Below are 24,476 nucleotides of genomic sequence, written 5' to 3'. Positions count from 1 at the left end.
AACCCAAGGCTTGGCAACCTGAGTCTCCAAGGGTTCGTTTCTGTTAACACCAGCACAGGCCAGGATGTGAAAAACCTGGTAGGAAACACAGGCGCAACCAATGGGAGCTGGAGTCCCTCAAGCCCCAAGACCTTTCCCCGTGGGACATGGTGCTCCTTACAAGGGACCATCAGGCCCGAAGGTGTGACCAAAGGCGACCAGGAGAGTAATCTGAAAGCCCGTGTTGCTGGTTTTCCATGGATTTATGCTGATGTCCGAGTCCCGGTGCCCTACGCTGATTTCAGGTATAAAATGAGGGGTGGGGTGAGGGGGGCACCCCTTATTCCACAGCTTAGTGCCACCCCTCACTTTGATGTCCTGCTGGCTTCTTGTCTGGACCAAAGAACACGGCCTAGAAAGAAGCCCCGCCTGCCCCTCCCTGGCTGGCAGGGGAGGCTGAATCCGCACCAGGAAGGGGCTGTCCGGGTAGCGGTGACTTGCGGCCCCCGATGTTCATGCTGTTGGCCACCCCAACTCTCCTGCATACCTGTGATCAGTCCCTCGAGCCAGACTCCTTTTCCTAAGCCCGGGGCTGGCGTTTCTCCTGCTTTCAATCAGCAGCACTAAACAGAATGCCTACCACGTGATCAGACAGGGAAGGGATGGAGATTGGCGCGGCCTGCCTGGCTGGCTGGCCAGCAGCCCCAGAGAGGCCGGCAACCTTCAGAGCTGGCCCTGCGTGCATGAGGCCGTGGGCTCCCAGCACAGACACCCTGCCCCCTGCCCCCCTGGGCCTGCCTCACTCCCCTCAGGCTGCACCTTCCCTGTTCCTAGCGCCCTTCTCAAGGAGGTACCTCTGCTAGTTCTGCTGCCCTTTCCTTTCATCTTTTCCAGGCAAAGCCCTCAAAGCTGGGACCGTCCAGCACCTTCCCTGATCCAAGATCCCCAAAGCCATCCCCCTGGAGCCGTCTGATGGCACCTCCCTGGGCTCTCCTGTCATCCTCACAGTCTTCCTTTGATACCCCAAATTTCTTGCAGATGAGAGTATTTCTGTCATCTTCAGAACACCTGTAATCCTCAGGGGAGTACCCTGCCCATGGAAGCCACTCCAGACCTATTTGTTGAAGTGAGAGAAATCTGTTTTTTAGTAGAGACAGAGGACGCCCAGCCCGCAGCATAGTGCTGAGCTTCCTTCCAGCTACAGAGGGCCAAGCCTATGCTTCTCACCATCCAGTACTGAAGGTAAAGCAGGCGTGGCTTTCAGGAAGGTCGGCTCACACATCCACGTGCCCCCCCCCCCTTCCTTTGACACGGGCCTTCCAACCCTGAAGCCCCAGCCTTAGCTACTGTGCCAGTTTCTATCTGAAACAAAGCCAACAGGGCATGATTTCTTGTCTCTCTTTTAAGACGACCCCAGCCTTGAAGGTAAAGGTAAAAAGAAGGATATCTAGATCCATGTACATTTCATTTATAATTTCAGTTGCTTGGAGTTCTTCCTCTACTTCCAGGTAAAAGTAGAGTTTGCCCCCGCGGAATGCTTATTACAGTAATTGTTTCTGATATTGGTACCATCTGTCTTTGATGTTATGATTCCCTTCGTTACACATATGATTTTTCACCATTAGCCACACAGCTGCTCTGGCATACGTGTTCACCCCTCCACAGGAGAAGGAACTTTCCGTGCCTGGATTCTGACTCTTCCTGGAGTCCCTTAGAAAAACCAGATTTTCCCAAGGGTGCTTTTGGGAAACAGCGGAGGTAAGTACGAAGCTGGCTCCGGCCGAGTGAGGCTCCACCCGTTTTTTATGCTGTTCTTTGCACACAGAAGCGCCAAGTGTCAAGAGTCAGCCAGGGGGTAACGTCTTTGTCTATAGTTTAAAGTCCCCTAAAGACAGCAATTTTCCCCGCTTCTCTCATCGGTGTCCCTAGCCCTCTAGGAAAACAACCATTTATCGTCATTTACATCCTGACATTCCTTCATCTCCACACTTAAACTTCATCTCTGTGGGGCTAAAGGCTTTATCTCCAGTGGCGGACTCTCGGGCCAAGGCACCCGGAGAGGAACAGGTACCCAGCTCTTAACGTCCCCGTGGTCTCTGTCAGGCCCAGCCAGGTCTCTGCCTGTCGGGAGAGGCCAAGGGCTGAGTGGCCTCTGAAGGGCCGAGAGCCTTGAGTGGTGGGTGGCTAGGGGAGGGGGAGCAGCACATTCCTGGAAAGGCAGAGCCTCTCTGGGAGACGGGACACTGCAGCAACGCCAGCCCACCTGCCAGCCTGCCATGTGACCCTGGGGAGGGGACTTGTCCAAAAGACAGACACCACCCATGGAGCCTTTTCTCTGGTAGCCTATGGCCTGTCAGTCACAGGGGACCCCTTCTCGAGCTTTTGATGCGGACCCAGGACTCAGGCCTCTCGGGTTGTTCATTAGCACAGAGCCTCGCTCCCCAACCTCAGTACCCAGCCCCGCTCCCCCTGCTCCGTGGGCCGCAGGCACTGCATTCAAATGCTAACAACCACAGTGGGACTCAGTGACCCAGAAGTAAAAGCGGCAGAGTGCCCCTTAATCCCCGAAGTCATCTGACTCTGGTCCTTTCTGGCCCCCTCCTCTGTTAAATGTGCTTGTCTGTCACAAGGCCTCCGAGAAGGCTAAAGGGTTGGTCTCTCTCAGCTGACTGCCACCAGGTTGCAAACGACATCGTCTCTCCTCTCTGCTGGCACAAGAAAGACAGTCCTTCAACTGTGATCGCACTAAGCATCCCTGTCCCTCCTTGGGAAGGGGCGGTGGGCCTGGTGGGGGAGGGCCCTCAAACAGCCACTCTTTGATTTGCGGCTGCAGCTGATCCACCTTTTCATCACACAGCAAACGCTCATGCCCCACAGAAAGCAAGCATCAAAGGAGCAGACCTCCGCGCCCCCCTCCAAAATTCCGCAGCCTTTGTTGTCACTGGAGCGGGGCAGTTATTGAACTTTGCAGACCTGCTGGGCCTGGAAAGTGAAAACACCCTCCCGAGCCAGCGGGGGTGGAGCTGTGGGCCCGAGAGATAGGCCGAGGCAGCGGCAGGCCCGGCGGTTGCCATGGCGCCCTGACACCAGATCGCGCCTTGTGAATGTCAGCGAGGTCTGTGACTAGTTGTTTATGAGTCAAAAGTCTCATGAAACGGCAGGAGGAAATGAGGACCACAGCTCGGCAGGCTGTGGGAAAGAAGGATGCTGCGGCGTCAAGGCTGATGCGCTTCCCGCCCGGTTTGCTAAGGAAGATGGGCTTTAAACACGACGTGGGGAGTGCGACATGCTAAACACGGTGACATTTCATTCGTCACTGTGCCTCAAACAGCGGGACAAGGAGTCTTTTACATCACAGACCATCCTGTTGTCGTTCTAAAATACGACAATTCGGTCCAGAGGCTCAGAGAGCAGCACCGACCTCAGCGCCGCAGGCCCCAGAAGTGCTGCCTCTGCCCACGCACCCCTCCTTTTCCTCCAGCCTGCAGGGTTTCCACCCTTCTGACTCCAAGCTTTGGGGTCCCAGGTAACTGATAAGGCCATGAGCACCCCTTCTTGGCCCACAGAGAAGTTTTAAATAGCAATGATGACTTATTCCTGTAACAGGGACACAGAAGAAAGTCCCGTCCGAAGGGCATGAGGATCGCAGCGAGGAGGGCAGGGGGGCGGCCACCTCCACTTTCCTTCTATTTCTGAACAGTCTCTCCCACCCTGGGGAGAAGGGCCTCCTTTCTTCTATTTGGAGGATGATGTACAAGAGAGCACGCAGACCAAGAGATTTCTCCTTTCAACACGGAGAAAAAAGGAAAGGAGGAAAAAGGACGGGGCTGGCGGAGGCCCCTGGCTTCCTCCCCCCCACTGGGCAGGCAAAGGCAGGCGCGCTCCCGCGGCAAGAGTGAGCAAGGCAGGCGAGGCGAGGCGCGGATGCGGGGCACGCGGTAGGGTGGGGATGCTCTGGGAAAGTCACTCCAGATGTGTGCTACTTAAATCGAAACTTACACTTGAAATTCAGATCTGTATAAAGAGGACATGATTTTTTTTTTTTTTGTCTTTTCGTCCTTTTTTAGGGCCACACCCGCAGCATATGGAGGTTCCCAGGCTAGGGGTCAAATTGGAGCTGCAGCTGCCAGCCTACACCACAGCCACAGCAACGCAGGATCCGAGCTGCGTCTGCAACCTACACCATAGTTCTCAGCAATGCCAGATCCTTAACCCACTAAGCGAGGCCAGGGATCAAACCCACACCCCTCATGGTTCCTAGTCAGAATCGTTTCCGCTGTGCCACCACAGGAACTCCAAGGACCTGGTTCTTAAATTCATGTCACAAAGTATAAAAGACTTGTGTCTTGAAAAGGATTCTCTACTACATTCTTTTATGTATTTTTAGCTCTCTGTGTTCATTAAGAAATACTATTCTGTGAACAAGCAGGCCCCACGGAGAGCTTTTCACAACTTCTTGTGAGGCCTGCACTGAGATGCTTTCTCCCTTGTTCCCCTCTTCTGATCCCAGACCCACCGGCGCCTCTTACCTCTGAGACCGTGCAGTTTAGCTGGAAGATCTGCCCTTCTCCTTCCACCTGCCGCACACAGAGTTTGCAGACCAGCTCCACTGTGTTCAGGCTAAATCTTTCCAAAGTGAATGTGCAGTGGAGGTTTCTCTGCGATCCACTCCAGATGTGGTAAAAAGGAATTTCCTAAAGCGTAGAGAAATGTGAACCACACATGAGGGACTAACACTAAAAGCAACCACCTATCAGATACAGTGCTGCACACAGGACTTCCTTAATCCTCACGACAGGGTCCATGTACATCCCGACCCCCTTTGCAGATGAAAAACTGAGGCTCAGAGATGTTACATACAGCCCACCCGAAGCCCGACAGCTGGTAAGTGGCTGAGCTGAGATCTGAACCTAGGGAATCGGGCCCAGAATCCATATTGCTAACCAGCCTGCTACTTCCAGGTCATGCACAGAAAAGCCATTCTCAATGCTTTTTTTCTTTAAGGTTTAGACAATTCCCCAAATACAACCTACACACTCCAGTCATTGCCCATTAAAAGGAATCCCTGCCCTGGTATCCTGGAGAAAAGCATAGAAAGTCTAAAGGCTAATGCACTGACCCAGTTCCCCTTCATACCTACATCCCGTCTCTGCCCAGGACCAGGACGGGGAAAGTCAAGGCTCACTAACTGTTGGAAAACGGAAGCTTGATTAGCTGCCACAGAGAAGTTCTTGGCCTAAAAAGAACCAAGTCTCTAACAGTCATAACTGTCTATCACCCTAGAATCTTTTTTTTTTCAATAAAGAAATTGATCCATTAAAAAAAAATGGGAGAGCGGAGTTTCCGTTGTTCAGCAGAAATGAATCTGACTAGTATCCATGAGGACGCAGGTTCAATCCCTGGTCTCACTCAGTGGATTATGGATCCGTGTTGCCATGACCTGTGGTGTAGGTCGCAGATGAGGCTCCGATCTGATGTTGCTGTGGCTGTGGTGTAGGCTGGCAGTTACAGCTTCTATTTGACCTCTAGCCTGGGAACCTCCATATGCCGCAGGTGTGGCCCTAAAAAGACCAAAAAAAAGGAGAACATTCTGCTTAAGAACAGAGGCTCTGGAACCAAATCTGGTACAAATGAAACACCTTCCTCTTGCTTACAGGGTGATCTGGGGCAAGTTACCTAACCTTTCCATGCCTCAGTTTCTGCAAAAGTCTGTACCTAAACCAAAGAGTACCTGAATGGAAGCAGTTAAATGAGATTAACCAAAGTACATGAGAGAGTCCGGCAGATGGTGAAATCTCAGCCAGGCTCAGCTTGAACTAATACCAGATTATCATGATTACAAAAACAGTATTTTCTATTATGATTGCACAAAAGAAATGGTTCATAAAAGGGGAATATTTTTGGATTTTTATGGCAGTTGCAAAATCAGAGAAAGAAGAAAGGAAAGGAAGAGATTTAATGAGAACGTCAAAGTGGATCTCTCAATCAAGCACTGAGTCACCCAGAAGGGTCTGGCATGCACCTCCATCAAAGCTGGAGACTGTTAGCAGACTAGTAGGTTTGTTTCCCACAATTTGTTTGTGAGTGCCAGACATCTGAGAGTTAAGAAGGCAGCTGAAAATCTTCGTCTCATTCCTTCTAGAATTTTCATTGACATACACTAGGAAATCTCAAGCAGAGCAGCTGCAGTGTGGGGTGCGGGACTGGATTTGCATGTGTGTAGACAAGGATTCACTGTCCCTATCTAAGAGTGTCTGTGTCTCCTAAGACTGGCCTGAGGCTGGAGATCCCATCTCACAGTCCCTGGAGAGCTCAGGCTGGTGGATGCGGAGGAGGACCTGAAAATCCCTGAAGAGTCCGGCCTTTCCCACAGCTACAGACAAGGGGACTTGAGACCAGCATTTTTACGCTGTTGTTTAACAATATACGGATCAGGTTTTATTTACACTTGCTATTCCAGCCTCCTGGCTGAGGTCCCTTCTAAGTCCTCCGAGTAAAGGCACCCTCTTGGCCAGCCTGAAGCCTGACTGGGGTCACGGGGGATAACAACGTCCTTTCTATTATGAATCCATTTGAGGCTGGTTTTATCAACTCAATGTTAACATTCGCTCTGAAAATAAATGGAAAATGAATTGAAATGATAGACTTGGAAGTCTTATGTACTCAAAAGAAAACAATGATGGTACACAGATTTGAAAGCGAAATTAAGACAAAAGGATTTTTTTTCAAGTATGTCTAGAGTATTTTTCAAAAACCTGAAATAACCCCAAACTATTTTGGAGAAGCGAGGACTGCAGCAGGGTTACTTTCAAGACAGGGAACATCTTCTGTCTCATCACCCTGGTCCTTTTTCTTGGAGATGTTTTTAGTTCAGCTTGGGAACCTACCTGATATTTGGCCAGCAGTTTGCTCTTCCAGAGGGAGTGGGCAATATCATGAATGGACAGGCGCAGGTTGTGGGTGCTGCCTTTGAAATGAAGAGCCTTGGGCTCTTCTAGAAGCTGTCCTCCCATCTGTCTCTCGAGCTGCAAAACTTCCTGCAACGACATGCCCCAAACCCCAAGCAAATGACTGACCCACGTCACTTCTGTAGACGCCTCCTCACTCTGCGCGCCCCCCGCCCCCCCACATCCTAACTGGGCAACTCGAGACTTCCATTCTGCAGCCCAGAGACCCCCCCACCTGAGGCCCCAGCCAGTTTGCATGCGACTGGGCCACACCAACCGTCACTGTCTCAGCAACCCACATCACACTGTTGTGGGGCACATTCAGAACTGACTGCATTTCTTGATAGACAAGACGAATATTTTACCAAGGACAGGGAAATAATAGTCAGAGCCCTGCATGGGAAGAACCCCCACTAAAAGAAAAAAGAGGTAGAAAAATAAACAGATAAGTCGATTTTTCAATGAACTTTTAGGGAAAGGGACGAATAACTTGAAAACAAACCAAACCATATCATGGATTGGTAACTGTAGCCAACAAATAAAAATCTGAAATGTGTTTTGGGTACTTTTTCTATTTTTTTTTTTGTTGTTGTTGTTTGTTTCTTTACCTACATAAATAAATAAATATATATATTGGCTGTTACCGCAAGATGTGAAAACTCTCAGGCCAGGGATGAAACCTCAACCATAGCAACAACCCAAGCCCTTGCGTGACACTGCCAGATCCTTAACCTACTGCACCCAAGGGAACTCCCAGAAATAACATTTTTGCTTAAAGTTATTCACTGCACCATTCCAAGTGATCAAAAATTAAAACATGCTAATATTCTACTAGAGGAAAATATACTGACACAGATTAGGAGGGTTTTTTCAGCACCAAATATTGATCTAAAGAGTTGCTCAGATTAAATTCTGTAAAAACCACCTCATGTCTCAAGAACTGTGACTGATTTTAAAAATCTGCTTTGTAACTTTGTGCTATAAAGATGTTTAACATGAAGATAAATTCTATATATATTTCCATCCCTCAAGCTCGTTAATGGAAGTTAATGAGGCATTTTCAGCCAACTACAGCTGCCATTATCCAAACATCAGCAAACCATAAGTTATCAAAAAAACAAAATATCCACGCCTCCTCTGCTACCTGAACCATCCCTATGCATTTTGTTCCTCTCATGCTTTAAAGCTTTAGGGATACAAATATGCAGGCATGTATGACCTTCCCCTCCCCGAAGAGTTTAGGGAAATGATGGATTTTATAACAATATAAAAGCAAAATACAATTTCCTTCCTGAGTGAACTTTCAATGGAAAGCATGGGGTTCAATAGCCCAGGCGATCATTCAGGCCATTCCACACGCATGCGCTGGGCATCTCTTTCTGCAGAGATGGAGGGTCACAGTGGAGAACTGTGAGTACGGGGCATGAACTACAGGCCAGTAAGTGCAGAGCTTACCAACGTCATTGATTAGATGGCAACAGCTCATTTCAAACTGCTCCTTTAGTGGTTCTTAGCATCCATCATCTTTGAGTCAGGCCACTGTTCTGCACGGAGCAAGCTGCTGAGAGGTCCTTTAAGGTGTAGGGATTATTAGGGTAATGTGGAATACGTCTCAGGCGGGGACTCCTCTAATTAGTGTGTAATGGAAGAGAGGAGGCAAGAGCACACTGACAGGGAGGTGGGTGTGGTCCCACTGCCGCAGAGTATTGCCGCTGAGAATATGCACCCCTGCTGGCTGAGGAGGAGCTATTACTTGTGACAGCAGCCTGCGCAGTCAGCCAGCCCCTGCCACATATGCTGTGTCCTTGCACCCTGGCCCTGCAGGGCGGCAGCTCAGCAGGTCCTGCGGGGTCCCCTGTAGACCCTCTAAATCTACCCAGCCCAGAGTCACACATGCTCCTCCTGGAACACCCTCCCCACAACACTTCAGACTCCATCCTTGACAAGAAGCTGGCCATGTGGAAATGAAGATGAATAAGAAAAGTGAGGGTTAATTGCAGTTGCTTCTGCTTCAGCAGGAAGGCATAATGAGCTTATGTTGATCATGTTTGGTGTCTGGTTAGCATAATAGAGAAAGCTGATGTTCCCAGTGAACCTGGCACCTGACAAATTCTAAAGCTAAAATGATGTTTGTTTATAAGCCATTAGAAGAAAAGAAACATAATTAGAAATCTTTGAGATTACAGTCATGCCAATCAATCAGTTCTAGCTTCTTTCCAGTACACCCTAATTACCTCATCAAGACATCTAAAGAGCAATCGATAGTAATTATCTGATTACTATAGATCTTCATTATGTCCAAATTATCTCCCTGGGATGTCTAAAAGACGATGCATTGTATTCCGGGAGGTAATTGTACCCAACAATGTATAATCCACACCCCGTTCCTACATTCAACACAGATGGCCAGAGGAGACGGAGAACAGGATCAGCGTTTTTGGCAAAAAAAAAAACACCCTAAACTGCCTATTGGCCATGGCCTTGAACTCAAGAAATCTAATACCATGTTTTAGTGCAAAGTCAGAGTTGGACGCAGCCCAAGAATAAGGCTCAGGCCTTGGCTTCTTTGGCACTGACCTCAGAAGTCATGGTAAATAGTTCTCCCCAGTGAGGAGAGAGATTGGGTTGGTTTGGGCCCTTTTTTGAAAGAAAGTATCAAATAAAGTGCCTTAAAAAACTTGGGGCCAGAGAACACATATCCAAATTCTTTTTTCTTTTCTTTTTTAGGGCCAGACCTGTGGCATACGGAAGGTCCAGGGCTGGGGGTCAAATTGGAGCTACAGCTACAGGAAAACGCCACAGCCATGGCAGCAATGGATCCATGCCACCTCTACAACCTACACTGCAGTTTGGGGCAATGCCAGATCCTTAACCCACTGGACAATGCAACATATTCTCAATTTGTCCATCTCTCCACCAACCAAGAGGGACACAAAGCTGCTGTGCAGAGCTGGGAGGAACGTGACTTTTCTTTCTCTTTCAGTTGGAAAGGAAACCTGCTGAGAAAGGTAACTGCCCACCAAGACGCATCCATGCTTAGAGTAAGATCTCTAAACATATTTGACGGCATATGCCGTCGGTCAAAAAATCAAGCGAGCATTTTGTTTCCTCATAAGTTACATACCTATACTGATACATAGGTATGGTAATATAGTACCAGAATATACCTAAGGTTAAAACTATGAGCTAAGATGAATACACACGGTAAGCCCTATATGGTCCTCTTTTGCCCCCAAAGGCTCATTGGTCTTGGGGCTGGGAAGTCCATTTTGGAGACTGCTGGCTGGGGCAGTTGTCCCTCGATTGGTACTTTGGGGGGAATTAGCCCAGGAGTAAAGGATTCAGTAAGAAAAATCCTTACCAAACTTAACATTTTTTCCTAAAAAGTAGCAACTGGTATGATACACCCAGGATGTTCAACTTTAAGGAAACACACCAAAATAGAGGAAGAGACAGTAACTAAAGCACAAATTGGTAATATTATTGTGTGAATTAAAGCTATTAAAATCAATAAATAAAACTACTGGGAAACTAAAATCATCTAACCTCATACATGAAACAGAGATGACTGGCTACATACGGCAAATGCCATACATAAATTTTGTGTCAGAAGACAGAAGAGGCAGGCGCACTTGATAGGCTAAATCAGGCTTTTGTTCCATATTGTTATGATTTAAGTATCATAACGTCAGACATTTTATAGCTGATACCACTTAAAATTAATGTAACTTATACTTTAAATAGCTTGATTCTCTGAATTCCTTCTGCAGGAGGTCATTTTGGTTATTATACATGATACCGATAAGTAAGAGAACATAAAAATAACAGGTGTGTGAATCAGTAAGATACAGCTTTAGAATAAAATGCTTTCCTCTCCTTAATCTTCCTGAAAGCATTCATTCAATATGCCTGCAGGCATCACATCAGGCTCTGGGACACAGGGACAAGTTGGTCTCTGTCCCTGCCTCAAACCACACTCTCAGAGACCATAGCTGTGGGGAGACCGACATACAGACACATAACCCCAGCACAGCGTGCTCAGCTCGAAGATAGCTTCTTTTGGATTCCAGACAGCTTTTGGGTCCCAAAGGTTCGGATATTTCACAAACCTTAAAAGAAGGTAGGAACAAAATATATTTAAGGTCAAAAGAGTTAGGTAGACTTAAGAAAAATATCATGACCTTGGAAAGAAATGCCATAACAGGAATTAGGATCATCTAGGCTCTTTGTAGTCAGAAATATAAATGTCACCTTCCTTTTGCAAAGGCTGTCCTTCCTCCTAGCAGCACCTCCACCACAGTGCCTTGTTCGGGCTCTGCTTCTACAGAAGGGGTGACTTTCTGCCAGCTTCGTCCGTTCTGTGTCCACTCCTCCAACTTAGCCTTGAAGAGACTCTTTCGGAGGTCAGTTATCAACAAAAATGTTTCTAGAATGCCCATCCTTCCATGGGAACATACACGTGAACCCCACACTGCCAGAAGCAGGCCTGTGCAGCACAGCCTGCTGCCCACTGGGACCTAGGCAATCCCGTGGAATGGTTGCTTCTCAGTGTGGTGGTCGCCCCAACACAGGCTCCTCCGTGGCTGTGAGTGAGGGCTGTATTGATTCCGGGAGCCTGTGAGGGATTGTTTGAAAGGCAAGGACAAGGGATTCCACAGTAGAAACAAGCAGCTTTTACAATAACCAATTAAACCAAGACATTATCCATGCCCAGCCATTAGCCTGGGCCACTTAAGAGCCACAATAAATCCAAGCTGTTTTAAAGGGCTGCGCGTACAAAGGGAGCACCCTCTGGCCTGCACCCAGCTCTCGCAGGCTCCGTGCAGATGGGATCTGCTCTCATTAAGGCACGTGGGAGGAGCCCTACAACTCCCACCCTCTGCTTTCCAAGCCCGGGAGTTTCTCACTTGCATCACTGTTACTGCTGGGCTAAGCCAAGCCTGCCTCCACACTGCCACTCTGTTGCTCCTCCTCCTCTGGGTCCCTCCCAGCAGGCAGGGGTGTGTGTATGTGGGGGTGTCAGCCTCAGCTAGTGCACCTGAGCCCCAGGAAACAGGGCTACGAACACTGAGATGCTTGAGGTGCGTGTCGTGGAATGTGACACGTCTCCATCCCAGGGCGGTGACTTTGCCCAGGAACTGTGTGAGGTGCTGGGGCCCTGGCTTCGTCCTCCACACTCCGTGCTCACCCTTGTCCTGCTCAAGGACTTGGCTCTTCTCTCATACCACTTCTCTGAATGAACTGTGCTTCTTCCTTGAAGGCATTTTTTTTTTTAGCCTCCAGTTTCTCGAGAAGTGATCATCCAATTTGTGAGTTATCCAGCCTTTAGCCTCTCCATCTCTCTTATTTTCCCTCCAACGAGTCTTCTATCATTCCTCTCCTTTTCTTAGAACTCTTATCCGCTACAGATAAGAAGACACAAATGATGAAACTTAAATCCCATCTAACACATTAAAATCTCTTCTGAAAGAGAGGGTTGGAAGAGGTTAAATCAAGGCTTTGCTTTATTTTGTCTTGCTTCTTTCTTGGTATAGTCTGGATGTGACTTGTCTGCATGCCCTTCATTTTGACAGACGCACGGAGCCCTGTGTGGGCTCTATTCACTGCTGCCAAGGAGCCTGCAGGCAGCGCCTGGATCCTGGGCAGGTGGATGCAGTTCTCGTGGGGACACCACAAAGGGCAGTTAGTGGAGCAGCAGCCAGCCCTGCATGTCAGGGCTTTTCTGTTTGGTTTGTCTGTTCAGCTCCAAGGAAAGGGACCCTCACGCCACACTCTGTGCAGTTTAAGACCTGTGTCCTACCTTCACCAAGCTTCTGCCATATGGACTCAGTGCTCTCCAGGTACAAAGAACAAACTGGCAGACATTCAGTGTGCCACACACGTTAAACCCCAGAGACCAGGCCTCAAGGACTGTGCTGCTTGGTGTTTTTAAAAAGTCACATCTCCCATCAGATTTTATGGAACCTGCTTTACTCCTATTCATTCCTGTGCTGAAACCTGCCCTTGTAACTTGGGGATGAGGAATCTCTTTGCTAGAGGCTATCTCTGCTGTCGCTGTCACAGCCATGGGCCTGTACTCTTCCAAAGCAGAGGCCAGACAGAGGGCCGTCTTTCTCTCCTTTCCCTGTCAGCTCAGCTCTTGGCTCCCGGTGGGCTGCCTCCCCTTCTGGCCTCAGGCAGCAGAGCAGCTATGGGAGCATCTGACCGGTGGCCGGCCTCTCACTGCTCAAGCATCACCACAGGCGCCCAGGCTCTCTGCACTACTTCCTTTCAGGGCTCATGCTGGGTGCTCTGCTCTCCCCTGAGCGTGTCTTTCATACTTCCTCCCTTATAATAACAAGGTTGGACTTGGGTGACCATGTGCAAACCCCTCCCGTCAGGTCACTTCATTTCTAGGGCTCTGCCTGCTGCTCCCACAGCTGCTGTTGCCACGGATGCTTGGTCTGGGCTGCTACTTCCAGCTGCCCAGTCAGGTAGATCTGTGACACTTATAGCAAAATGCAAAAGGGTAGCACTCAGGAAGTGGACACATCGCTTGTCCACCTCTGGGCTTACTTCTAAGGAAAAGATGATCTCACACATCTCATCTATAGATTAGGAATAGGACTTTTTAGGTTGTTCTAGAGCTTTAAGACATCTTGTATTTCTTTTCTCCCTTCAACATTTTTTTTTCTTTTTTGCTTTTTAGGGCCGCGAGTACAGCACATAGAAGTTCCCAGGCTACAGGTTACATCAGAGCTGCAGCTGCCAGCCTACACCACAGCCACAGTGACAAAGGATCTAAGCCACATCTGTGACCTTCACCACAGCTCACTGCAATGCTGGATCCTTTAACCTGCTGGGTGAGGACAGGAATCAAACCCACATCCTCACGGATCCTAGTTGGGTTCATTACCACTGAGCCCTGAAGGGAACACCCTGAACATTAATTCTTTAACTTCTATGTCAGTTTCCTGTTTTTGCAGTAAGAAATCACCGTAAGCTTAGTGACTTAAACACACAAAAAAAATTTGTTTCTTTATAGCTCTGTGGGTCAGAAGTAGTTGCTAAAAGCAAGGTGGTGCTAGAGATGCCTTCCGTTCTAGAGGCGCTAGGGAAGAACTTGCTTTTTTTTTTGTCTTTTCCATTTTCCAGTGTTGCCTACATTCTTTGGCTTATGGTCCCCCTTCCTCCCTTCCTTCAAAGCCAACAATGGTACGTCTCTGATGCTTCTTCCATATTCTTATATCCTTTTGACCATAGCTCGGAAAGGTTTCCTACTTTTAAGCCCCAAGGAATTACACCAGACACACTCTGATAATCCAGGATAACTTCTTTGTATCAAGGTCTGTACTTTCAATCATCTCTGTCAAGTTTCCACTGGCACATAAAGTAACATTTTCACAGGTTCTGAGCATTGTGCATAGGTATCTTTAGGAAACCATTACTCTGCTATCACAACTTCTATTTCCCTTTCTCTCTTTCCTCCCTCTCTCTCAAAACAGAATTCAACATTGCAGGTCACTTCAAAAACATATAATAGGGACAGGACCAAATGAGAAGATGATAAACATGGGTTAGGAGTTCCCAAAGAGGGTTCAAGTTAGATCTCTGACCTAGGGAAATGGGTTAAGGATTTGGCGTTGCCACAGCTGTGGTTTGGATTCAGTTCCTGGTCCTGGAACTTCCATAAGCCATGGGTGTAGCCATACGGTAGAGAAGGGATTAAGATGGCAGAGTAGAAGGACTGGAGCTCACCCTCTCTCACAAAAGCAACAAAATTACAGCCAACTGCTGAACAAGCTTCAACAAAATAGACTGAAAACTATCAAAAAAGATCTACAGCTCCAGAAGATAAAGAGGAGGTCACACTGAGATGGTAGGAGAGGTGATTATGCAATATAATCAACCCGATACCCGCCATGTGGGCAGCCCACAGAATGGAAAGTAACTGTATCACAGAAGGCTCACCCATGGGAGTGAGAGTTCTGAGCCCCACGTCAGGATCCCATGCCTGGGGATCTGGTATTGGGAGAAGCCATCCCTGGAGCATTTGGTACTGAGGGCCAGTGAGGCTTACACACAAGAGCTTCATGGACTGGGGGAAATGGAGACTCCACTCTTGAAAGGCTCACACAGGTTTTTGTGTGTGCTGGGTCTGAAGGCAAAGCAAAGACTCCATCGGAATCTAGGTCAGACCTGCCTACAGTTCTTAGAGGATCTCCTGGGAAAATGGAGTGACTATCGCTCACTGTCGGGGGAAGGACATTGGAAGCAAAGGTCTCAGGAATAACCATCAGTGTGTGCTCCTCTAGAGGTGGCCATTTTGGAAAAATCTGGTCCCTACTCATCAGTGCTGAGAAGCCCCAGGCCAAACAATACACCTGGTGGGAACAAAGTCCCACCTGTCAGCAAGCGGGCTGTCTCAAGACCCCCCCAGGCACACAGCTGCATCTAATCACACCCAGAGACAAAGCTCCACCCTCAGAGGAACAAGAATCAGCTCCACCTACAAGTGGCAGGCACCAATCCCTCCCATTGGGAAGCTTGCAGCAAGCCCCAGTACCAACTTTAGCCACGGGGGCGGGGGGTAGACATAAGAAGCAAAAGAGGCCACAATCCTACTGTGAGGCCACAATCCTACTGTCTGCAAAAAGGAGACCACACCAAAATGAAAGGCAGAGAAAATTATGACTCAGATAAGGGAACAAGAAAAAGCCCCAGAAAAAACAGCTAAGTGATCTGGAAATTACCAACATCCATGAAAAAGACTTTAGATTAATAATAGTAAAGACAATTCAAGATTTTGGAAATAAACTGGAGGCAAAGATTGATAAATTACATTGAGCAAAGAAATTGAAGATTTAAGGATTAAGCAACCAGAGATGCAAAATACAACTGAAATAAAAAATTCGGAGTTCCTGTCGTGGTGCAGCAGAAACGAAACTGACTAGGAACCATGACGTTGCAGGTTCGATCCCTGGCCTTGCTCAGTGGGTTAAGGATCCAGCGTTGCTGTGAGCTGTGGAGTAGGTCACAGACAGCTCGGATCTGGTGTTGCTGTGGCTCTGGCATGGGCCGGCAGCTGTAGCTCTGATTAGACCCCTAGCCCAGGAACCTACATATGCTGTGGGTGCAGCCCTAAAAAAGGACAAAAAAGATTAAAAAAAATTCACTAGAAGCAATCAATAGCAGAATACAGGAGGAAAAAGAACAAATAAGCAAGGTGGAAGACAGATTAGTGATTACTCACGCTTAACAGAAAAGAGAAAAAAAACTGAAAAGAAATGAAGACAGTCTAAGAGAACTCGGGGACAATGTTAAATGCACCAAAACCCATATTATATGGGTGCCAGAAGGAAGAGAGAGAGATAAAAGGCCAGAGAAAACATTTGAAGAGATAACAGCTGAAAACTTCCCTAACATGGGAAAAGAATCACTCACTCAAATCCAGGAAGTACAAGTACCATGTAAATAAGTCTAAGGAGGAACACCCCAAGACACATATTAATCAAACCAACCAAAATTAAAGACAAAGAGAAAATATTGAAAGCAACTAGGGAAAAGAAACAAATAACATAAAGGGACCCCTGATAAGGTTATCAGTAGATTTTTCAGCAGAAACTCTGCAGGCCAGAAGGGAATGGCACTATATACTTAAAATGATGAAAGGAAAAACCTCCAACCAAGATTACTCTACCCAGCAAAGCTCTTGTTCAGATTCGAAGAAGAAATCAAAAGCGTTACAGACAAGCAAAACCTAAGAGAATTCAGCACCATTAAACCAGCTTTATGACAAATACTAAAGAATTTCTCTAGGTGGAAAAGAAAAGGCCACAACTAGAAATGAAAATATTACAGTGACAAGACTCACCAGTAAAGGCATATATATAATAAAGGTAGTAAATCATCCACATACTAATATGCTACCAAAACCAGAAATCACAAGAAGAGGAGGGTACAAATGCAGGATACTGGAGATGCACTTGCAATTAAAAGACAAACAACTTAAAACAATCTTGTATATATATATACATATAGACGCCTATATCAAAACTTCATGATAACTGCAAACCAAAACTCTACAATAGATACACATACAAATAAAAAGCAATCCAAAAACAACACTAAAGATAACCTTCAAACCACAAGAAGGGAAGAAAAAAAACAAATCCAAAACAGTTAATAAAATGGCAATAAAAACATTCAAATCAATAACTTAAATGTAAATGGACTAAATGTCCCAACCAAAAGACATAGACTGGCTGATATATATATACTTTCTTCAGGAGACCCACTTCAGTTCTAGGGACATATACAAATTGAAATTGAGAGGATGGAGAAAATATTTCATGTAAATGGAAATCAAAAGAAAGCTGCAGTAGCAATACTTATGTCAGACAAAAAAGACCTTAAGATATTATAAGAGACAAAGAAGGACATTACATAATGATCAAAAGATCAATCCAAGAAGAAGATACAGCAATTGTAAATATATATGTACCCAACATAGGATCACATCAATATATAAGGCAACTGCTAACAACCTTAAAAGAAGAAATGCACAATAACAGCAGGACACTTTAACGCCCCACTTACAGCAATGGACAGATCATCCAAACAGAAAATCAAAAAGAAAACACAGACCTTAAATGATTTATTAGACCAGATGGACTTAATAGATATTTACAGAACTTTTCATCCAAAAACAGCAGAATACACATTCCTTTCATGTGCACATGGAACAATCTCCAGGATAGATCATATTATGGGCCACAAATCAAGCCTCAGTAAATATAAGAAAACTGAATTCATATCAAGCGTCTTTTCCAACCACAATGCTATACAACTGGAAATAAACAAAAAAATGGCAAAAATCACAAACAGGTCAAGACTAAACAGCATGCTACTAAACAACCAATGGATCACTGAAGAAATCAAAGAGGAAATTAAAAAATACCTAGAAGCAAGTAATAACAGACACAGCAATCCAAAACATGGGATGCAGCAAAAGCAGTTCTAAGAGGGAAGTTTATAGCAATACAAGCCTACCTCACGAGACAAGAAAATCTCACATAAACAACCTAACTTTACACCTAAAGTGACTAGAGAGAGTAGAACAGACAAAACCCAAAGTTAGCAGAAGGAAAGAAATCATAAAGATCAGAGCAGAAATAAATGAAATAGAAATGAAGAAAACCATAGAAAAGATCAATGAAACTAAAAGCTGGCTCTTTGAAAAGATCAACAAAATTGATAAAGCCTTAGCCAGACTCAACAAGAGAGAAGATTCAAATCAATAAAATTAGAAATGAAAAAGAAGACGGTACAATGGACATCAGAGAAATACAAAGGATCATAAGAGACTACAAGCAACTACATGCCAATAAAATGGATAACCTAGAAGAAATGCACAGTTCTTAGGAAAGTACAATCTTCCAAGACTAAACCAAGACAAAATAGAAAAGATGAACAGACCAATCACAGGTACTGAAACTGAAACTATAATTTAAAAACTAACAACAAACAAAAATCCAGGGCCAGATGGCTTCACAGGTGAATTCTATAAAACAACATTTAGAGTGGAGTTAACACGTATCCTTCTGAAACTCTTCCAAAAAACTGCAGAGGAAGGAACACTCCCAGACTCATTCTATGAGGCCACCATTACCCTGATACCAAAACCAGACAAAGATACCACAAAAAAGTAAATTATAGGCCAATATCACTGATGAACATAGATACAAAAATCCTCAACAAAATACTAGCAAACCAAATCCAACAATACATTAAAAGGATAGTACACCATGATCAAGTGGGATTTATTCAGGGATGCCAGGGTTTCTCAATATCTGCAAATCCATCAGTGTAAGAGACACACTAACAAACTTAAGAATAAAAACCATATATATAATCCTCTCAATAGATGCAGAAAAAACTTTTGGCAAAATCCAACACCCATTTCTGATAAAAACCCTCCAGAAAGCAGGCATGGAGGAACCTACCTTGACATAATAAAGACCATAGATGACAAACTCACAGCTAACATCATCCTCAGTGGTGAAAAGCTGAGAAAATTTCCACCAAGATCAGCAACAAGACAAGGATGTCTGTTCTTGCCTCTACTATTCAACATAGTTTTCTAAGAATAAACTTATTTCATAGTTTCACAGAAATAAACCCAGACACCTATGACCAATTAATCTTTGACAAAGGAGGCAAGAATATAAAATTGGAAAAAGACATTCTCTTTAGCAAGTGGTGCTGGGAAAACTGGAGAGCTGCATGTAAATCAACAAAACTAGAATACCCCCTTCACACCATGCACAAAAATAAACTCAAAATGGCTTAAAGACCTAATCATAAGATACGACACCATAAAACTCCTAGAGGAGAACATAGGTAAAACATTCTCTGACATCAACCATACAAATGTTTTCTTAGGTCAGTCTCCCAAGGCAATAGAAATAAAAACAAAAATAAACCAATGGGACCTAATCAAACTCACAAGCTTTGGCACCACAAAAGAAACCATAAAAAATGAAAAAAAACCCCGTGGAATGGGAGAAAATAGTTGCAAATGATGCAAATGACAAGGACTTAATCTCCAAAATATGCAAACAACTCAGACTTCAACAGCAAAAAACAAAAAACCCAATTGAAAAATGGGTGGAAGATCTGAAGAGACATTTCTCCAAAGAAGACATATGGAAAACAGAATGGAGGTACCTCAGAAAACTAAATTTGGAACTACCATATGACCCAGCAATCCCCCCCAGGCATATATCTGGACAAAACTTTCCTTGAAAAAAACACACGCACCCCTATGTTCACTGCAACACTATTCACAATAGCCAAGACATGTAAACAATCTAAATGTCCACTGACAGATGAATGGATTAAGATGTGGTACATACACACAAGGGAAAACTACTCAGCCATAAAAAAGAACAAAATAATACCACTTGCAGCAACATGGATGGAACAGAAATTATTATGCTCTAAGTGAAGTTAGTCAGACAGTGAGACACAAATGTCATACGCTATCACTTACAGGTGAAATCTAAAAAAAGGATACAATGAACTTCTTTGCAGAAAAGAAACTCACAGAATTTGAAAAATGTATGGTTACCAAAGGAGACAGGTTGGCAGGGAAAGGGATGGACTGGGGGTTTCAGATGGAAATGTAAAATGCGGTTGTGATGATGGTTGTCCAAGGGGTCAAGTTCAAAGATCAGTGACATAGAAGTGATGAGAGGTGGAGTCAGCCAACCTAATTCAAAATTCCCTTCCATGCCACCCTTCCTTCCACATACTGAGCAGGGAAAACATTTTTGTCACCTCTAACACATCTGTTGTTATATAATGCACATGTTCTTGTGCGAATCTATTAACTCCAGAGGCCAGGATCCTGAAAATAATGAAACATAGGTCATGCCAGTTTTTTGTTTGTTTGTTGGTTTGCCTTTTCCAGGGCCGCTCCCTCGGATATGGAGGTTCCCAGGCTAGGGGTCTAATTGGAGCTGTAGCTGCCGGCCTATGCCACAGCAACGCAGGATCCGAGCCACGTCTGTGACCTACACCACAGTTCATGGCAACGCCGGATCCTTAACCCACTGAGCAAGGCCAGGGACCGAACCCGCAACGTCATGGTTCCTAGTCGGATTCATTAACCACTGCGCCACAACGGGAACTCCAGGTCATGCTAGTTTTGAGGTGGTCGAGGAAAGGGAAAGCAAATATATGGCTCATGGGGCCAACCAATGGAGGGCCAGCCTGGGGTGTTCTGGGTTCAGTAGTGTCACAGCTGGCCATGAAGGGGACACCAGAAGGACACTGGTGAGAAGCATCAGGTGGCAGGATGAAATAAAACTTTTCAGAAGCTACCTATGGCCATCTACCTCTGTGGCCCAAGAAACTGAGTATGACCGTAGTACTGTATCTAGCTCAGTTCTCAACTAGACTTCTCGCGTGTCTCTTATATCTTCATACTATCATCTTTCAGAGTGACTATGCTATGTTCCGGCCTGGATGAGGGTTAGCGAAAAGTGAAGTAATCCAAAGTTGACTCTTGCCTGCCAAATGACTACATAAAGAAAGACCGCTTATGTTTCTACATGTCGTTTGGTTTGTATCACATATGCATCTGTCAGAAATTCAAGTAACATCACACACTGCCCATTTGTGAGCAAATAACTCCTGTTCAGAGTTTCGTGTACACCCCTTTATTAGGAAAGGAGAACCTATAACTGTACCCCTAGGATAGTGGGACAGAAATAAGTATGTCAACACTGATGTATGTTTCTATCTGACTGTTTTTCAACTTACCCCTCATATAACCTTGCTCTCTATTCATTTCTGGCCTATTTATATTAGGATTCAAGTCTTTGCAAACAATGAAAGGAAAATACCAGTAGTACTTGAATCACCTGAAGAGGAGGTAAAGAGAAAAGTGTGACACGATCAGTCAATCTTTTTAATAGGTGTAACCTCTCTATTTGAGAACAGAACTGGTTCTAAACTGTTCTCCCAATTCTTTTCACCTTTATCTCTTTACATGAACTCAACCTGCACATTGCTCCCACTGGTCCTTCTAGCATATGCACGGGGGGAAAAAAATCCACCTGAAAGGTGGATAAAAGAATTTCACTGTCTCCCAGCAGCCTTGACTTTTTTTACTCCAGCAGTCACTGCCAGCATTATAATTCCACATCAATGGTTCCACATTGCTAAACGCAGCTTTTAAGTTTTAGGTGACCATTTTTGCTTCCAGGTTTAAAAACACTCAGCAAAATGGTTATAAGGCTGCCAAAATCAAAGAGGTGGGTGGGGAGAGGAAAGAACGCAGCAGGGTTGCTGAGACTGACTGCTGTGGTGGTCTCCTTTTATTTCTTATATATCTACATGGACAGTATGATGAAAGTGGGAATTAATGGTCTTGATATACTCAGATCCAGACACTGGGCCAGAGTCTCTCTAACAGCTATCCAAACTGGGTAGCTCTGACCCTGAAAATGAGTGCGGCCCTAGGCTTCCCTCTTCGCCCTTGTCTGACCTTCTCCGAGGGGCTTCTACAGTTCAGAAAGAATTCCCAGTCCACAGTGTAACTCTAGGAAAATATCAGGTCTTGGGAGACCCACTTTCAGGCTCTGTTTGCTAGGCTGGAGATAGACCTGGTGGAGGAAGTGGATGGAAGTGCAAACACAGAAGTAGAGCTCCTTCCCATCAGAGCCCAGACTAGGTGAGAAGAGGCTGAAATAAAAGGCTTCGAGGGTAAAGGACAGCAGCTGAGGGATCATCCCTTGAGTGCTACCATAGGTGTTAGGTCATTACACTGCAAGAAGGGGCTTCGGTGCAATCAAGGACTTGAGGAGCGTGAGAGAGGCTCAGAAGCGCCGGGTGAAAGCTCATGAGTCACGAAGAAACGCATAAAAGGACTGTGGAGAAGCAGGAGAGCCATAGCTTAGGGCAGATGTCTACAGAGTGTGACATACTCAGTCAGAAATTCTTTTTTTTTTCTTCTTATTTTTAGGGCCACACCCCCAGCATATGGGCGTTCCCAGGCAACAAGTTAAATCGGAGCTGAAGGTGCCACCCTCGACCACAGTCACAGCAGGTCCGAGCCACGTCCACGACCTGCACCACAGCTCATGGCAGTGCTGGACCCTTGACCCACTGAGCAAGGCCAGGGATCAAACCCCCATCCTCATGGATACTAATCGGGTTTGTTGTCGCTGAGCCACAGTGGGAACTCCTCAATCAGCAATTCTTTAGAGAAACTCAACAGAAGTAGAGGGGTTGTTCAGTGGAGGTCCATCTGTAACTACAGGAATTAGAAACACCTGCAGCAGGAGTTCCCATCGTGGCTCAGCAGAAATGAATCCATGAGGATGCAGGTTTGATCCCCGGCCTCGCTCAGTGGGTTAAGGGTGTTGCTTGCGGTGAGCTGTGATGTAGGTCACAGACTTGCTCAGATGCCATGTTGCTGTGACTGTGATGTAGGCGGGCAGCTACAGCTCTGATTAGACCCCTAGCCTGGGCACCTCCATATGCCGTGGGTGCTGATCTAAAAAGACCAAAAAAAAAAAAAAAAAAAAAAAAAAAAGAAAGAAAGAAAGAAAGAAAGACAAAAGAAAAACCTGCAGCAGCTTTAGATGGCAAGGGATTTCAGAGTGGAAGTCAGTTCCCTGGAGATGAAGGTAAGAGAAGATGAAGGTTTGTGGACCGGGAACCAGGAGAGGTTAAAGGCGGTCTTCCTTCAGAACAAAGGGCAGTTTCTGTGAACCTTGCGTGAGAGAGAAGGAAGGTCAGAGGGCTTCAGAGGTGGAGATCTTGGTGCAGTTCTGAACGAGAATGAGGTGTGCCTGCACTGGAGGCTGGATGATGTAGAATGGATGTGACAGTTACTAGAAGAAACGTGGGCAAAGGAGCTGCGAATAAGAGGTGATTTTGATTTTGAGAGGATGATGGGAATAAAATGAGTGAAAAGGAAGACAACAAAGCAGGTACTGCTGCCTGGGCACTAAGGGGATTCTGTGCTAAGGAACCGAAAAGGGGTAACAAATCACAGTGTAACAAAAGAAAAACAAAACAGGGAGTTCCCGTTATGGCTCAGTGGTAACATACCTGATTAGTATCCATGAGGACATGGGTTCGATCCCTGGTCTCGCTTAGTGGGTTAAGGATCTGGCGTTGCCGTGAGCTGAGGTGTAGGTCACAGACACGGCTCAGAACCCATGTTGCTGTGGCGTAGGCTGGCAGGTGCAGCTCCAATTCGACCTACCCCTAACCTGGGAACTTCTATATGCCACAGGTGCAGCCCTAAAAAGCAAAACAAACAAACAAACAAACAAAAACACAAAGCCAGGCTAGAAGTAAAGCAATGCTGCTGAAGTGGTCAGAGTTATGAGAAGTACTGGAACTTTTCCTCTGGGTTAGTTAGGGGGTGTGGTCCTCACTGCAGGGGCTGTAAGGGATGCATGTCAGTTGGAAGTGCTGGTTGCAGTTAATGTGAGCAGGCGAAGGAATGGGTGATAAAATGACTTGATATAAGAAAGTTTTTCTGTAACAGGATGAAAGCCCCAAAAAATATGTGAAACTTTTTTAGAATAATAGTTCTTAACCTCAGGTGCACAAGAGAATGACCCAGGAAGAGGTCGAAAACCAAACCCAATGCCTACATTGATCAGATCAGCATCTTTGGAACCTGAAACAAGTCTTCTTTAAAGCTCCCTGACTCCCACACATGCAGGATAGGGAGCTACTATTTAGGATTTAGGATGAGCATGAGTGAGGAGTGGGGCTGGGCCTCAAAGAGGAGGTATTTGAGGGGCGATGCAAAAGATAATATTTACGGGTGACAGCGATTAGTGGAGCAGGGCGATGGGAGAGAGGCTGGCACGAACACTAGCAGTCGAGGTGCCAGGAAGGCAGAATTTAGGTAATGAAGGGCTTTTCTGAGTTAATCGGTCCCAAAGTTCCAATTCAAGCATGGGCATGAGGCCGCGTTGGCGGGACTGAGCTAATTGTCTCTTCAGTATGTTGGATGGACAGTTTACCTATAACTCAGAA

At 45.8% G+C, this 24,476-nt stretch overlaps 1 protein-coding gene across 4 annotated transcripts in view; it reads right to left on the bottom strand.

Annotated features, from left to right (window-relative positions):
- The window catches only part of UNC5C (unc-5 netrin receptor C), a 381,350-nt gene that overhangs the window by 3,913 nt on the left and 352,961 nt on the right, over positions 1 to 24,476 (bottom strand). For all 4 annotated transcript variants that reach the window (XM_021100734.2, XM_021100735.2, XM_084973398.1 and 1 more), the window contains 2 exons: positions 6,867 to 7,016; positions 4,509 to 4,673 (listed from right to left, as the gene is read on the bottom strand). In XM_021100734.2, the coding sequence (XP_020956393.2) occupies positions 4,509 to 4,673; positions 6,867 to 7,016 (315 nt within the window). The remainder of the gene's footprint in view (positions 1 to 4,508; positions 4,674 to 6,866; positions 7,017 to 24,476) is intronic.

Source organism: Sus scrofa, chromosome 8, assembly GCF_054392235.1.
Source record: "Sus scrofa isolate SSC_HxYL_T2T_F1_AM1 chromosome 8, Sscrofa_HxYL_maternal_Yorkshire_Landrace_v2.0, whole genome shotgun sequence".
Lineage (NCBI taxonomy): Eukaryota > Metazoa > Chordata > Mammalia > Artiodactyla > Suidae > Sus > Sus scrofa.
Note: the sequence above shows the minus strand (reverse complement) of the source record. Positions and strands in the feature narration are given on the sequence as shown.